The 14,595-nt window shown below is 40.5% G+C and overlaps 2 protein-coding genes across 4 annotated transcripts in view; both read right to left on the minus strand.

Annotated features, from left to right (window-relative positions):
- LOC123978847 (cytochrome c oxidase assembly protein COX16 homolog, mitochondrial) lies at positions 1–5,774 on the minus strand. Its single transcript, XM_046062374.1, has 4 exons — positions 5,570–5,774; positions 3,799–3,876; positions 1,200–1,268; positions 1–254 (listed from the first exon to the last, which is right to left on the minus strand). Exons 1-4 carry the CDS (start codon positions 5,627–5,629, stop codon positions 141–143), a joined length of 321 nt encoding a protein of 106 aa, XP_045918330.1. The 5' UTR covers positions 5,630–5,774; the 3' UTR covers positions 1–140.
- A 1,347-nt stretch (positions 5,775–7,121) lies between these two features.
- Positions 7,122–14,595, minus strand: part of actn1 (actinin, alpha 1) — a 72,016-nt gene continuing 64,542 nt past the window's right edge. The window contains exons 17-22 of one of the 3 annotated variants that reach the window (XM_046062292.1): positions 12,402–12,581; positions 11,221–11,367; positions 9,057–9,137; positions 8,692–8,757; positions 8,201–8,359; positions 7,122–7,716 (exon numbers count right to left, since the gene is read on the minus strand). In XM_046062292.1, the coding sequence (XP_045918248.1) occupies positions 7,558–7,716; positions 8,201–8,359; positions 8,692–8,757; positions 9,057–9,137; positions 11,221–11,367; positions 12,402–12,581 (792 nt within the window). In that variant the 3' untranslated portion in view covers positions 7,122–7,557. The remainder of the gene's footprint in view (positions 7,717–8,200; positions 8,360–8,691; positions 8,758–9,056; positions 9,138–11,220; positions 11,368–12,401; positions 12,582–14,595) is intronic. The other 2 variants (XM_046062290.1, XM_046062289.1) reach the window with 2 other exon arrangements.

Below are 14,595 nucleotides of genomic sequence, written 5' to 3' on the forward strand. Positions count from 1 at the left end.
GGGCAAAGACCATGCCCTGAAGTTGCAGCGTCTGCAGTAACTGGGTCTCAGCGCAATGTTGCCACAAACTCTCTGTCCACTCTTGTCCGGTCCGTCCTGCTGCAGTGTGCGCAGTCTGCTCGGCCAGGCATCCCTGGGACTCAGGCTTTCTTGTCCTGCCTGGTGCGCTGCTGCTCCTGGTACTCCCTGGAGTCCTCCCAGGGACGAGGACCACGGATGTTCTTCCACTCCTCCAAATTTAACTCCTTTATCTTCTGCAGAAACGCCAAGGAGGAGACGAGGTTTACACTTCAGCATGCCAATAATTCAATATTTAAAAAAATTCAGACCAGATTAAACAATGTTTGAAAACTATACTGGATTTTTCAACTCTGTAGTTTTCTCATGAGTATACTGAGTATAACACGCAGGTAAGAAGTGGCAAGAATTAAGATGCCAGTAGGCTTCTTCAGAGCAGCTTGTTGGATGGTCAAATGGCTTCAGTAACCTCTGCTGCACACCTTTCCAAAGTTGAATAATGCCATTGTACCATTTCTGTAACTTACTTAAACTGACCATCCGATATTCACTTCTACTGGCCTTCCAGGAGAGACTGTCAGATGTGCATGTTATCCCCACATTTAATTGATAGGGTGTTCCCGCCACTCTATGACAGCCGGATTTTCACATCGCCTTCCTGCGCTGTGTTCCTTAAACTGAGGTTGGTAATAATCTATTGTTACATTTGTATCGACTATTTTTTGTGAAATAAATTAAAATGAACATCTGACAATAAACATTTCCAATAAGCACACTGGAAAGGGATAAATCATTGAAGGGTTAGCATGCCTTAAAGACAGGGTTACTCACCATCCCAGATCAATGTATAGAAAAAGGATAAGAAATTAAGAATTAAGATATGTAGGCACCTTCACATTAGCACTGAATACTAAATGCACAAATTGAGAACAGTAATACTACTGATCTAATTGACCTGAGTCTGTAACACTTGCACAGTCCCAATTTTATATATAAAATTATATGAAAACTCACAATGCTCAAAATGTGCTCTTCTGCACACAAAATATAATTTTAAAAAACATCTTGCATATTGAATACACCCTATGAAAGCACACACCACTTTTTCTGCAGACAGAATACACCAGGCACTTTCTTTCATCTACTCTCCCCCCTCAGGGTCTCAGCTCATCTCTCCTTACCTCGTACTCCTCCTCCAGTATGGCTGACTGCCTCTGGACGTTCACTTTGGCCTCCAGCGAAGGATCCAGCTGAGAGAGAGCAGAGCAGAAATGCTACGAACCAAAGCTTTCTAGCAGAAAGTCACGTGTTCAGAACACCATGAGCTAATAAAAACAAATCAAAGACATGAGATGAAAGAAAAAGATGTGGAGGGGCTGCTTGTTTGAGAAATGGATTTGGAGGGTAGCAAAATCTAAACAAAGCCAGTAGAAATTACAAATAAAAGAAACAGTTTGAGGGAGTTGTTTTATGGTTGCAACTTTCGACTGAAGCCGTAAGAAGAGCCTTCAGGCAGCAGCTCTCCCTCCTCTTATTCTTGTATTATTTCTTTAATGTATAAATGATGACATCTGCAGAAGAGGTGAAGCAGTTTTCCAGTCAGGCCCATAACCTTAGATAAGCACTGAATACTTTTTCTCACCAGTCAAATCTAGCCTCTCCAAACCTAGAGGGAGGATCCAATTTACCCTGTTTTTACTCTTCTGCTTGATTTGGCATCAACATCATCAGGTTTAGTAAAAACAAAAAAATTATGTGTCAGAAGAGAAAGAGAGAGTCGAGTCCAATGGAGCTATCTGGGTTTTGCAATTCAAATTGATTTTGCCCAAGAATAGGACTGAAATGAATCCCATTCTGAATCATTACTTTTAATGAGTTCTAATATTTCATGGCAATAATGCTGCAGTTACTCGGGTGACTGATGAGTTTTATAATTCCATGATTGATTTTTAATTAGACCTACATTACTATAGCAAATAAATAATACATGGAATATTTTGCAGCCTTCCGACCAGGGAATTAACAGCCTAAGTAATTAGTATGATACCTGCTATGGAGGTATTATTAGTGAGGTTTTATTAGCTTTTCTTCAACTGCCATTACCCTGAACCTCAAAAATAAACTGGGAGCATCAGAAATGAGGAGAACTTACACAAATCTGCACAGGGAGGACAAAGGGGCTAGAAGTTCATCTCTGCCTCCAGGCCAAATTAAATTGTTGGAAGAGAAAATGCAAATCAGATCATACGGTGACTTAACCTGCAGACAGTGGTGTTAATAATTTAAAACGGTGGGGTAAGCAATTCTAGAGAAATTCAACACCCTGACAAATACCATAATATAGAGCAAAGAACGACACAGCAAGTGTTTGCAAGTGTCTTGCTCACTACAGTTGCTGCTGTGAAGCTAACATTTAGCTGTGATTTTACATTTTACAGCATTTCATTTTACAAACCCTGTTGTAATATGACGATTAAATTTACCTTGTAACGTGCAGAGGGGACGAGACGGTCCCAGAGCAGGCACAACAGCTCCAGACAACGATTCTCACAACTCTCCTGCTACTATATCTAACATCACAACAACAGCATGTCTTGGCAAATTATAAAGTAAGCTCAAAGTCTGTGGGCAAGTAACTTAATGTTACCTGACACACATATTATGGCTGGAACGGCTGGAATAGTGTTGTGTGGTTCGGTCTGAACCACTTTGTTTGTTTGCCAATTACAGAGCCAGTTCTGTGTACAAACGCTGGATATTTTTTCTGCATACACACAGAACAGACAGGTAGTGGACCCTGAGTTATTCACTGAATTTGACAGAAAGACGTGCAATGATAATCGAATGCCCTACCTCTAGGTGAGCAAATTTCTGTGAGAACAAAATAATGGAATCGGCTGATAACAGTTCCAAGTAAGAACCGGAAGAGTGGTTTTAATCATGTGCATTAATGACAACTGTTTAGATATTCCATGCAATAAATTGCAGACTTGAATCTTTACTCCACAGGGTGTAAGAGGAGAGGCTTGGTCTGCCGCAGGCCCCATCAGAATAGAGCAAGTAGTGTGGGGGCACAAGCACAGGCATGGCGCCAGAGGCACGACGCCTCCCCTCCCCACTGTCATCCTCAGTCTAGTGCCACCACACATGGACAGTAATAAGAAAAGAGGACCCTGCCATCTGGCTCCCACCCAGTTGACGTGCATTGGCATTAGAGTAAAATAGCACAAAACAGTTAGTTCCCCTCGCAGCCCGCTCATCAGATTGTAATGGCTTCTAATAAAGGGCCGGTCTTCTGTCATATTAATGAATTGGGTCTGTCATTTAGTGAATTATTAGAGCTTGTTCTCACTTCTTGCTCTTGTATTGATGGGTTAGAAAAGCCTTTCAGTGCCGTATGCCTGCAGTGTCTGAAATGATGGATATACAGCGTGTCTAATTTTAAGTTCCTTTAGAAAAGCCTAAATCAACCACACTGCACTGAGAGATTCTCTGAGCCTCACAGATGTATAAATCTCTCTACTCGTGTGCTATTTTTACACTGCTTTCTTGGATGAAAATCACAATTCTCACCTGCAATTACGTGTCTAACCACTGAGAGGAGTCACTACACACTGGCTCTACAGAGAATGTCTTTTAGCCTTAAAGTGGCTGTGAGGTTGTTCTTTCCATTGCTATTTGTGATGGTGGAAAGAGAATTCAACCTTAGTCTACAGTCACATTTATCGTACGCAACTCTCCATCAAATATATGTAATGTAAGAGTTAATTCACTACAAACCTTCTTTCTGATCCTCTGGGCATCATAACGAATTTGTGTAAACTCTCGCAGGCCAAAGGAACCTCCAACTACCAGCAACTGAAAAAAACATTTGGTTAGTTAATTTAATCCAAAGTAAACTTTGGTTACTTAGTAAAGGCACTGCAGAGTACTTCAACAAAAGGTTGGAAGGAGTTTCTTCTGAATAATGTGGCCATGATATCACTGTAAAACTAGTGCCCATGATAACTTTTGCAAATGTAATTATTTAAGCATCTAAGAATGATTCTGTAGCCCACAATATGCAATGCAATTTAAAGCACAAAAATGACCATGAATTCAAAAAGACACCACTCTAAAAAAAAAACTCCACAAAAACAATCAATATTGTAGGATTTCGTTTCAGCAGTGAAGGGAAAAGTTGAGAACTCATTTTTTAATGCCACTTATTGTTCTGTAAGGGTGTTAGACATCCTAATGCTGTTCAAGGCCCACTTACAGATTTGTTAGATCAGGTCTAACGCCTTAAATTTACCATTGTCAAACCTGGAGTTGATTAACAAGCAGACTCCAGTGACTGTTTAAGAAACCCCCCCCCCCATCCAGATCTCAGTGGACCATGTCTGATAAAAAAAAAACCTAGGTTCGTCAAATCTATAATGACACAGAGAAGTTTAAGATTTTTAAACACAGATTTTCAGATTTGTGAAACATAACAAAACACAAAAAACTGTGTTTTTAAAAGAGCCTTTACATTGTCCCTGTTAATCTAAACCATATTTGACTCTAAATAAAAGTTTAGAGCCTAAATATAGTGACATCTCAAACTTCTCTGGGTTAATGTGGTCTAGATTTGACAAGTCTAGTATACTTGTTTTGGTCTGGACGGGGAAAAGCAGTTTAGACCTTTCATAACAAGAAGTGTCGCTGAATACTGTCAATAAAATTTCCCTTAACTTTCCCCTCCTGGACTGGAACCTATATTCAGCATACCTTGTAATAGAAAGTACTTAATAAACTAGCAACTGAGTGCATGAATACAAATCCTATTACTTTGAAACCGATATGCACAGGTTTCCACAACAGACACATCCCGGTGCTGATCAGATTACAGTGAATGAGTGTCCAGACATAGATAGCTTGTGCTTTACCCTTTAGTACACATTCTTGTATTTCAATATTGCCATGTCTCTGCAATAATGTTCAATATCTTCTGTTCTAAATACTCAATGTGAAATATTCCCTGCTTCAATACTCTGGTAATTCTGTCCCAATACTGTAGTTTTTAAGGATTGTATCCATTCCACATACCAGTAGACATACTCATTATTACTATTAGTGTACTTACGCTACTACTATTTATTATTTTACTTCGGTACATATACACACTCCTTTATATTTTGATTTGTATATTTCGTTATATTTTCTACTCATCTACTTTCTATAATTATTATTTCTATTCCTTATTTATTTGATACGCAAAGTGAGAAATTCCCCTCGGGGGATCAATAAACAATTTCTGATTCTGATTCAATTTAACAAGGTAATGTTAAATTGTAATGCTCAAAGCTAGATATGGCAACACATGTAAATAAAACATGTTTTCAAACACAACTTTAAAAATAACTCATCATTGTGAGGTCCAAATGTTAATATTAACAGTAAATTAATAAAATAACTCGCTACAGCAGTTATGTGTCATGAAACTGCTAAGTTGCTAGCAAAAGTGTTAGCAAACAGGCATATCAACGGCTTTGTAAATATGTTAAAACGTAATATAAAAGTTACTTACAAGCATTGGGACTCCATATTTCACTGTTTTGTTTCTCTGCAACGATTTTAAGTTAAACATGGTTCTTCTTTCCAGCTACAAGCCCCATGTCACTGATGCAGACACCAAGCAGGTCACAGCTGAAACGCGTTTCCGGAGTGTGTCCGACGCACTGACAGGTCCGTACAGTTGGGGAGTCACGAGTAAGGTTCCTACGTGTGTACGTCTCCGGGATAGCAAAGGGAAAATTTTAATGTCGAGAGAAAACAAATGACAGAAAAAAAAGAGTTGTTTAATGTTGCAGTTTTACTAAAGGGCTTCGTGTCAAGACGTATCCTTGTAATATTTTGTTTAATCTGTCACTCAATTTCACCGATTTAACTATTTAACCTCGTGTATGCATGCAGTTGCTCCTGCTCTTCGTTCTACCAGTACTCAATACACATATTAGTATTTAATTCTAATACTATTTACAATGACACTTCTGTCAATACTGTAGCTACATATCTACACTCCTTATATTTATATGTAAATATGTATCCATTCCATTTGACAATTTCTGTTGATTCTTTAAAATACTGTACATCTCATACCTTTATGCTTGGATCTGTATATTTCGCTCTATTTTCTATTTACCTACTTTATATTATTATTTCTATTCCTTAATATCTTGATACGCAAAGTGTGCAACTGTTGTTACAAAGAATTTCTCCTCGGGGATCAATAAAGTATTTCTGATTCTGAACTGTAGTGTAGTGACAGGTTTTGTACAGTAATACCAAATCAGTAGGTATTCTGTCTTTGACACACAATCACACACATAACCTTCAAACAAAGAACTTAGAATGACTTTGTTTTGCTTCTATACTCTTTACCTCTACATTGGTGTCTTTGCATCTTTTAACACTATCATTTTAAAATGTTTTCCTACCAGCTCTGCAGCTACTGGTTTCAGTTCACACTCCTATCTGTTGACCCATTCAGGCGTTTTCACTTAATTTGCCTGATTAGAGATTTTCACCGCACGGTGGGCATAGCACAGAACCAAGGTGCGATTACCAACTGGGCAAGCAGGCAACTGCATCTGGCCCCAGACCCTCAGGGACCCCAAATTCCCAAGGTTCACTGTGTGGCAATTACTTTGTCATAACTTAATTAGTAACAGATTTGTTTGATGATACACTGGTAAAGTCCTGAACTGGAGGGGATGCCTCACAGATTTTCACCCAGGAGGTCTAAAACTGGTTCTAACACTGGAAAGAGGTTCAACACACACACACACACACAATCCTTACAGTTCCTGCTGACTCAAATCTTAATCTCCTCTTCATGCAGGTAATCACTAACTTCATGTGGGAGTTTTGAAGCTACCACACAATCATTTGGGTCCTGGTCCTACCGGCTTTCCCAACGACATACACAGTTTTATAATATAGGCATTTTCTTGTGTTACAGTGTAACTATCATAAATTGCACTAGATCAGAACATCAGCTATATGCACACACACCTACAAGGTAAATACATTAAAACCACAGCTGATCGCTGTAGCAAACAGAGAATAAGAAGAGAAAGTATAGCAATTTTTCTTTATTACAATTTTTGTCTCTTATTTTCAATCAGGTGAAGAAAAATACCTTTTTTGTTCAGTATAATAAAATATGTTAACTTTATTCATTTTATGAAGAAAAACAATGACAACAAGAAAATAAAAACAGAAAAACATTTTTCTCTCTCCCTCTTTGTAAACCTGGAGAGCTGCTGCATTGCATGGGAAGCAAATACAACGGAGACAGAGTGTGAGGGAGCAGTGAAGAGGCTGGAGAGGTGGGAGGAGGAGGAGGTGGTGCAGGGGGACGAGACAGAGGATAGTGACAAAGAGATAAGGCCAGAGACGTACAAAAAATGAGCGTAATAGGACAGGAGTGTCGTGAAGGGGCAAGTCAGAGGACGTAGCGGTGATCAGAGCAGGTAGGCTGATGGTCCCAAGTCAGGACGACTGACAGAGTGTTCAGAGGTCGCTCTCTCCGTACAGAGCGGTAGAGAACGACATGTAGTCGAGGGCTCCGGGCACGGCGTCGGGGCCGGTGTATGGGGCCATGCGGGCCATGCAGTACTCCGCTTGGTCCGGAGGCAGCTCCCGGCGCAGCTCGTCAGCTAAAATGTAGTTCTGTTGAGGATAAGAAAAAAAAAATAATAGAAAAGCAGCTGTGAGCTATCAATACATTATAGTCAGAAGTTAACAGATGGAGCGAACTCTGGGAAATAAAATTAGCCTAATTTTAAAGTGCATAAAGATAGTTACATTTTTATGTTATCATTAGATTAAAAAGATTACTATTGCTGATTCCACTCAGAATCAACACCCATCTCAGTAATGCAATGCAGCTTCCAGACACTTTCAGCTAATTTTTTGGTTTGCCAATTTACTATTAAGTAAATTAAATGACGAGTGCTGAAATAGATGTGTGACAGGTGAGGAAATCATACATCTAGCAAGAGATTTAGATATTTAATATCTTTGTCTCTTTTCTGCTACCAAAAAAGCATATTAAATAGTCATATTTTGGCCAAATGGAGCTTAACCTACAATAGGAATTTCTACTCTGCTTCATTGTTACTCTTCTTTAATGATACTACAACATAACACATACCTTATCCCCTGCCAGAACTTTGAAGGAGGCCATGACTTGGTCGGCAGTGTCTGTATCGGCCGTCTCACGGGACATGAAGTCGATGAAGGCCTGGAAGGTGACTATGCCCATCCGGTTGGGATCCACAATGCTCATGATACGAGAGAACTCGTTCTCACCCTGGTGGCAAGAGAGAGGAACTATGAAGCTCACGCAGAGATTTGACTCGGGATAACGTCGTTGTTTAGTACAAACATATATTACACAAGTGAATTTTAAATTACTTTGAGGTAATGCTGGTTTAAACTCTTTCATCTGGATCATAATGAAACACAATTCATTATTTTAAAAGGAGCTCTATGGAAAATAAGCCACCTTTTAAAATCTAAAATAAGACTTATAAACATTAAAAAATAAAATGAAGGTTACATCTATTGTTTACCTTTTTCTGAATGGTCTCGTCATTCACACACAAACAATTTTTCAAACTTTAAAAGTGTTCATGGCTTTACCAGGTTGTAGCCAATGGAGATAAGGCAGGTTTTGAAGTCTTCAGCATCCATGATTCCTGTTTTCTTCTACAAGGTCAGCGAAACCAGGAGGAGAAGAAATATACAGAGTGGCAGGGATAGTGGAGGCAAATAGTAAAGGAGTAAAGGATGAACAAAGAGTAGAATTAAGGAAGAAAGACAATCCACAATGTGGACGTTGCAAGGTAGGCCAAATCACAAAGGACATTTGAAAAGGAGGGATAAGCAGGTGGGAATAGAGGGAGAATAGAAGGAAGGATAGAAATACAATAGGGAAAAAGTACAAAAGGGGAAAAAAAGAAACCAGTTAAACCTCTCACAGCTGGAGTGTGGCAACGGTTAAGTACCTGTGCATCGTTGGCGATATCGAAGCCCAGGCTGATCAGGCAGGCCTTGAACTCGTCCGCGCCCAAAGTGCCAGAGTGGTCCTGGGTGTGGAAGGCCAGTGCCAGGCGAGGCGTCGGGGCCACAGGCCATGCAGCAACACATACAGCGGTGTCAGTGGAGGTGAAGGGGCGGATGGGGTAGGATGAGGAGGTAGGTGAGGTGGTGTTGGAAGGGGGAAGGAGGAGGATGGAGGGAGTGCACCATGCACGGGGTGAGGGGGTGAAGGGGAGGGCATGCACAAGATAGAAAACAGAGAACACAGTGCATATTCATTAGGATCTGGCAGGTGAACACACGGTGGCAGCAGTGCTGCCATGCTGGGCGAGAGCATTCGGAGGCGTTAATGTGCAGTGAGGCAGGCAGACTACAGGGCCTTGTGGTGAGGTTATTCATATCGTCAATAGCACATGTACTTAACATCACAAAATATGCTCTTCTGAAATGCAAAAGTATCTTTACCTTTTTTTACAGCATCACAGGAAAATACTTCATTAAACCACTTGCAACATTTACAATCACATTATTCCGTATTCTTATATAACTTAATGTAAATAAATGTAAACACTCAAGACTCGGAGCCAACAATTATGTTTATTATCGATTAATCTACTCATTATTTTCTTAATTAATCTATTAGTTGTTGGCCTTCCAGATGTCAGCAAATAGCAAAAAATGTCCTAAGGTGACATCTTAAAATGTCTAATTTTGTCCAACCAACGGCCCAAAAACAAAAAATATTCCGTTTAATGTCACAGAAGACTAAAATAACCAGAAAATATTTATGTTTGAGAAGCTAGAACCTGTGAATTTTTACTCTAAAATCAATTAAGCAACTAATCTTTTCAGCTCTACTAATGAAAATTTTCACTATGGATTAATCTGTTGATTATTTATTTGATTTATTGTCTAGTCTATTAAATGTGAGAAAATAGTAAAAAATGCCCATCCCAGTTCCCTAGAAGCCAAGGCACAGACTACAAACCAGTATAAGATACAGATTAAATTTTTCTCCATCTAACTAAAGTCAAACTGAAAAGAAAAAATACTCCTTTTTTCTACTGCATCAATTGTATCTGGTACAGTAAGTCGGTACACCTTCCCCTCACAAATGCTATAAAACGTCAACTGAAAGCCTCGAAGGGGGAGGCTTAATCCTCATGAAATATGAAACAAAGCACAAGTTCAGGTCCACAGTTGGCCTCCAGTCGTCAACCTCAGGTATTGATTAACAATAGGGCAGCTCTAGAAAAATGCATGAGGTAACGTTGGAGTCAGCAGGAGATTTGGGGTGAGGAGGAGGGGGGAGGACAGGAAGCTAAATAAAAACTCATCCATAATTGGTGCTGCTCCTGACACATTGAGCCCTAGTGTAAACACTAAATGCTGTCAGTAGGAGGGGGGAAAGGAAGCAGGTTTTATAGAAACTGGCTTCATTAGAAAGATATTTTCTATCTAGCTGTACTTTAAACTTGGTTCTCATTTTCAACATTCTTCCACTTGTCACATTAAAAGGATTTAGCTAATTCTGGCAGCCATCTTCCTTGATATGCCTGAAAGCCCGTAAACTTTTAAAGATGAATATTGTGTCACTGAACAGTCCATTTTCAACCAAGCTGTAAGGTCAATACACTTTGCACACTCAATGTTTTCCAGTTAAAGGATTTGCCACACCTCAGGCAGCATGACACGGCCGTGAAAGGTCTCAAACCCAGACATGACATATTCTCACCTTAACTTCTTTGCTTTGTTGATGCAGGCTAAATATATAAAAGACAACCTTGTGACTCCAAATGCCAGCAATTATAAAATCCATTGTTAAAATAGTAGTTAGCCATTTTGGGAAATACACTTTTGAAAGGTCTTGGTGAGAGTTAGATGAGAAGGTTGATACCACTCTCATGTCTGTATGATAAATATGAAGCTGTAGCCAGCTGATGATTATCATAGCTCAGCACCTCGCACTCACAAAGCTCACTATTAAACCAGAAAGATATGAGAGTGGCATCGATCTTCCCATCTAACTCTCAGCAAGAAAGTGTATTTGCCACAAACCAATTCAAAACAGGTGACTGTAAATGTGCAGCGTACCACCTACAACACCTCTCCTCGCCTCTGTATACTGACCCTGTCGAAGTGGTTGAAGGAAGCCCGGAACTCATTCAATTGGTCCTGGCTGATGCCCTTGGCATCTCGTGTCAAGATCTGGTTCTCGATTTCATTGATGGTGCGGGCGATCGTGGTGAGTAGCTGTTCCCAGCCCACGCGGATGTGCTGCAGAGGAGAGAGAGACATAAAGGCATAGGAAATTCAAGGAAGGCTAAGGAAGAGACAGATAGTAAAAGGGTCTCAAAGGCATTAGTTCTAGCTGGGCTTTGACCTTGGTTTAAACATTAGTTGCAAATAAAATGTTTGTTCTGACCGGCATGGAGGATATGATGACTGGGATTTTACTGCATCATGACAATCAGTAAACTCTGACATTAAACAGTGTCAAATGGCGGCTGACATTTTAAGACACTTTAATTTGAATACTAGTCTTTGGCTTCTCTCATGTAGTGTCTCTGAAGGCCACTGTGCAATTTGAATTTGAGCAAAACTGAAAGGAACATACATAGTAATAGTCAGATGAAACACATTTTGTGATTGAATGTGCATGAAGAGTTCAAACGGCCAGACATGAAACCAGTAAAAAGTAAGATATAAATGGTTAAAACATCCAGCTTCTGCCGGAGGTTGTAGTACAAATACAAACTTGACAAAAACTTCTGAAAAAAAATGACCACGATGCCTTGTGTTGATTGTGATGTGCAACCACAGATCCGCCACAGCCACCGTTTCCACTGCTGTGATAAAAGCAAACAGTCCAATGCCTATTTATTGACGCATGGTTATTATGATGAAGGAATACCTTAGAGGGGGAGTGTACATGGCCAGCAAAAAAAAAAAAAAAAAAAAGAAGAGATGCAGACAAAAAATATTTGCATAAACACATTAGCAAATTTTACATTTACACTTTAAATCTGCTCTTTTCGCTCTAGCGAAGCTTTGAAAATTGGTCAGTTGGCGTGCAGAATTTCACTAACAAGATTCATATGAATTACAAAATATGGCCTGCAGGGGTTTGTAGTTTAACCAATAAGCCGAAAAGTAAAGTAAGTGGAGATTGTGTGGTATACTACAACGACAGGAAAGTATTAGTATTAAACTCAAGAACATTTCTGTGCAGTTTTCAGCCAGAATTATTAATTTGATATTACCGGATGAAGCAGAAATCACAGTCATTTTTGACTGGCTGCAGGTCTTACCTCCATGGTGTAATTGGTGTGCTTGTTGTCAAAGATCAGGGCTTCCTGAATGAGCTGGTGGTCTCCCTCCAGCTGGTCAATCTTTGGCTTGTAGTTGACGATGCTCTTCTCATACTGGCGTAGGTGTGTCAGCTGGTCCTCCAGGGTGCCGTGCATCTCGATTGAGATGCGGCCAATTTCCTGCAATGACAAACACAGGTTATGACACCCTTGTAAGCCTAATAGAATGAAGAATGAGTGAAGGGCGTGATAAGAAAATACAGGTGCTGGTCATATAATTAGTTGTAGTTGATTCATGATAGCTACACAATCATGGGAAAGACTGCTGACTTGACAGCTGTCCAAAAGACGACCATTGACACCTTGCACAAGGAGGGCAAGACACAAAAGGTCATTGCTAAAGAGGTTGGATGACACAAAGCTCTGTGTCCAAGCACATTAATAGAGAGGCGAAGGGAAGGAAAAGATGTGGTAGAAAAAAAGTGTACAAGCAATAGGGATAACCGCACCCTGGAGAGGATTGTGAAACAAAACCCGTTCAAAAATGTGGGGGAGATTCACAAAGAGTGGACTGCAGCTGGAGTCAGTGCTTCAAGAACCACCACGCACAGACGTATGCAAGACATGGGTTTCAGCTGTCGCATTCCTTGTGTCAAGCCACTCTTGAAGAAGACACAGTGTCAGAAGCGTCTCGCCTGGGCTAAAGACAAAAAGGACTGGACTGCTGCTGAGTGGTCCACAGTTATGTTCTCTGATGAAAGTAAATTTTGCATTTCCTTTGGAAATCAAGGTCCCAGAGTCTGGAGGAAGCGAGGAGAGGCACAGAATCCATGTTGCTTGAAGTCCAGTGTAAAGTTTCCACAGTCAGTGATGGTTTGGGGTGCCATGTCATCTGCTGGTGTTGGTCCACTGTGTTTTATGAGGTCCAAGGTCAACACAGCTGTCTACCAGGAAGTTTTAGAGCACTTCATGCTTCCTGCTGCTGACCAACTTTATGGAGATGCAGATTTCATTTTCCATCAGGACTTGGCACCTGCACACAGTGCCAAAGCAACCAGTACCTGGTTTAAGGACCATGGTATCTCTGTTCTTAATTGGCCAGCAAAATCGCCTAACCTTAACCCTATAGAAAATCTATGGGGCATTGTGAAGAGGAAGATGCGATATGCCAGACCCAACAATGCAGAAGAGCTGAAGGCCACTATCAGGGCAACCTGGGCTCTCATAACACCTGAGCAGTGCCACAGACTGATCGACTCCATACCACGCCGCATTGCTGCAGTAATTCAGGCAAAAGGAGCCCCAACTAAGTATTGAGTGCTGTACATGCTCATACTTTTCATGTTCATACTTTTCAGTTGGCCAACATTTCTAAATCCTTTTTTTGTATTGGTCTTAAGTAATATTCTAACTTTCTGACATACTGAATTTGGGATTTTCATTAGTTATCAGTTTTAATCATCACAATTAAATGAAATAAACATTTGTAAATATATATCAGTCTGTGTGTAATGAATGAATATAATATCCAAGTTTCACATTTTGAATGGAATTACTGAAATAAATCAACTTTTTGATGATATTCTAATTATATGACCAGCACCTGTAAAAGAAATCCCCCTCTCACCCCTTGCGGGGTGGGATGTGTCATCCTCAAGCTCGGGTCCTCTACCAGAGGCCTGGGAGTTTAAGGGTTCTTCGCAGAATCTTAGCTGTTCCTAGGACTGCACTCTTCTGGACAGAGACCTCTGATGTTTTACCTGGAATCTGCTGTAGCCACTCTCCCAGTTTGGGGGTCACAGCCCCTAGTGCTCCGATTACCACTGGCACCACTGTTGCTCTTACTTTCCACATCTTTTCTAGCTCCTCTTTCAGCCCTTGGTATTTCTCAAGCTTCTCGTGTTCCTTCTTCTTGATGTTGCTGTTGCTTGGGATTGCCACATCTATCACTGCAGCCTTCTTCTGCTGTTTGTCGATCAACACGATGTCTGGTTGGTTAGCCATCACCAGTTTGTCAGTCTGGATCTTGAAATTCATTCTCAACTACCTTAGGAGGTGTCTTCCATTTTGACCTTGGGACTTCCAGCCCATACTCATGGCAGATGTTCCTGTACACTATGCCAGCTACCTGGTTATGGCGTTCCATGTACGCACTTCCTGCCTGCATCTTACACCCTGCTGTTATGTGCTGTAC

The sequence above is a fragment of the Micropterus dolomieu genome, linkage group LG11, assembly GCF_021292245.1.
Source record: "Micropterus dolomieu isolate WLL.071019.BEF.003 ecotype Adirondacks linkage group LG11, ASM2129224v1, whole genome shotgun sequence".
Classification (NCBI taxonomy): domain Eukaryota; kingdom Metazoa; phylum Chordata; class Actinopteri; order Centrarchiformes; family Centrarchidae; genus Micropterus; species Micropterus dolomieu.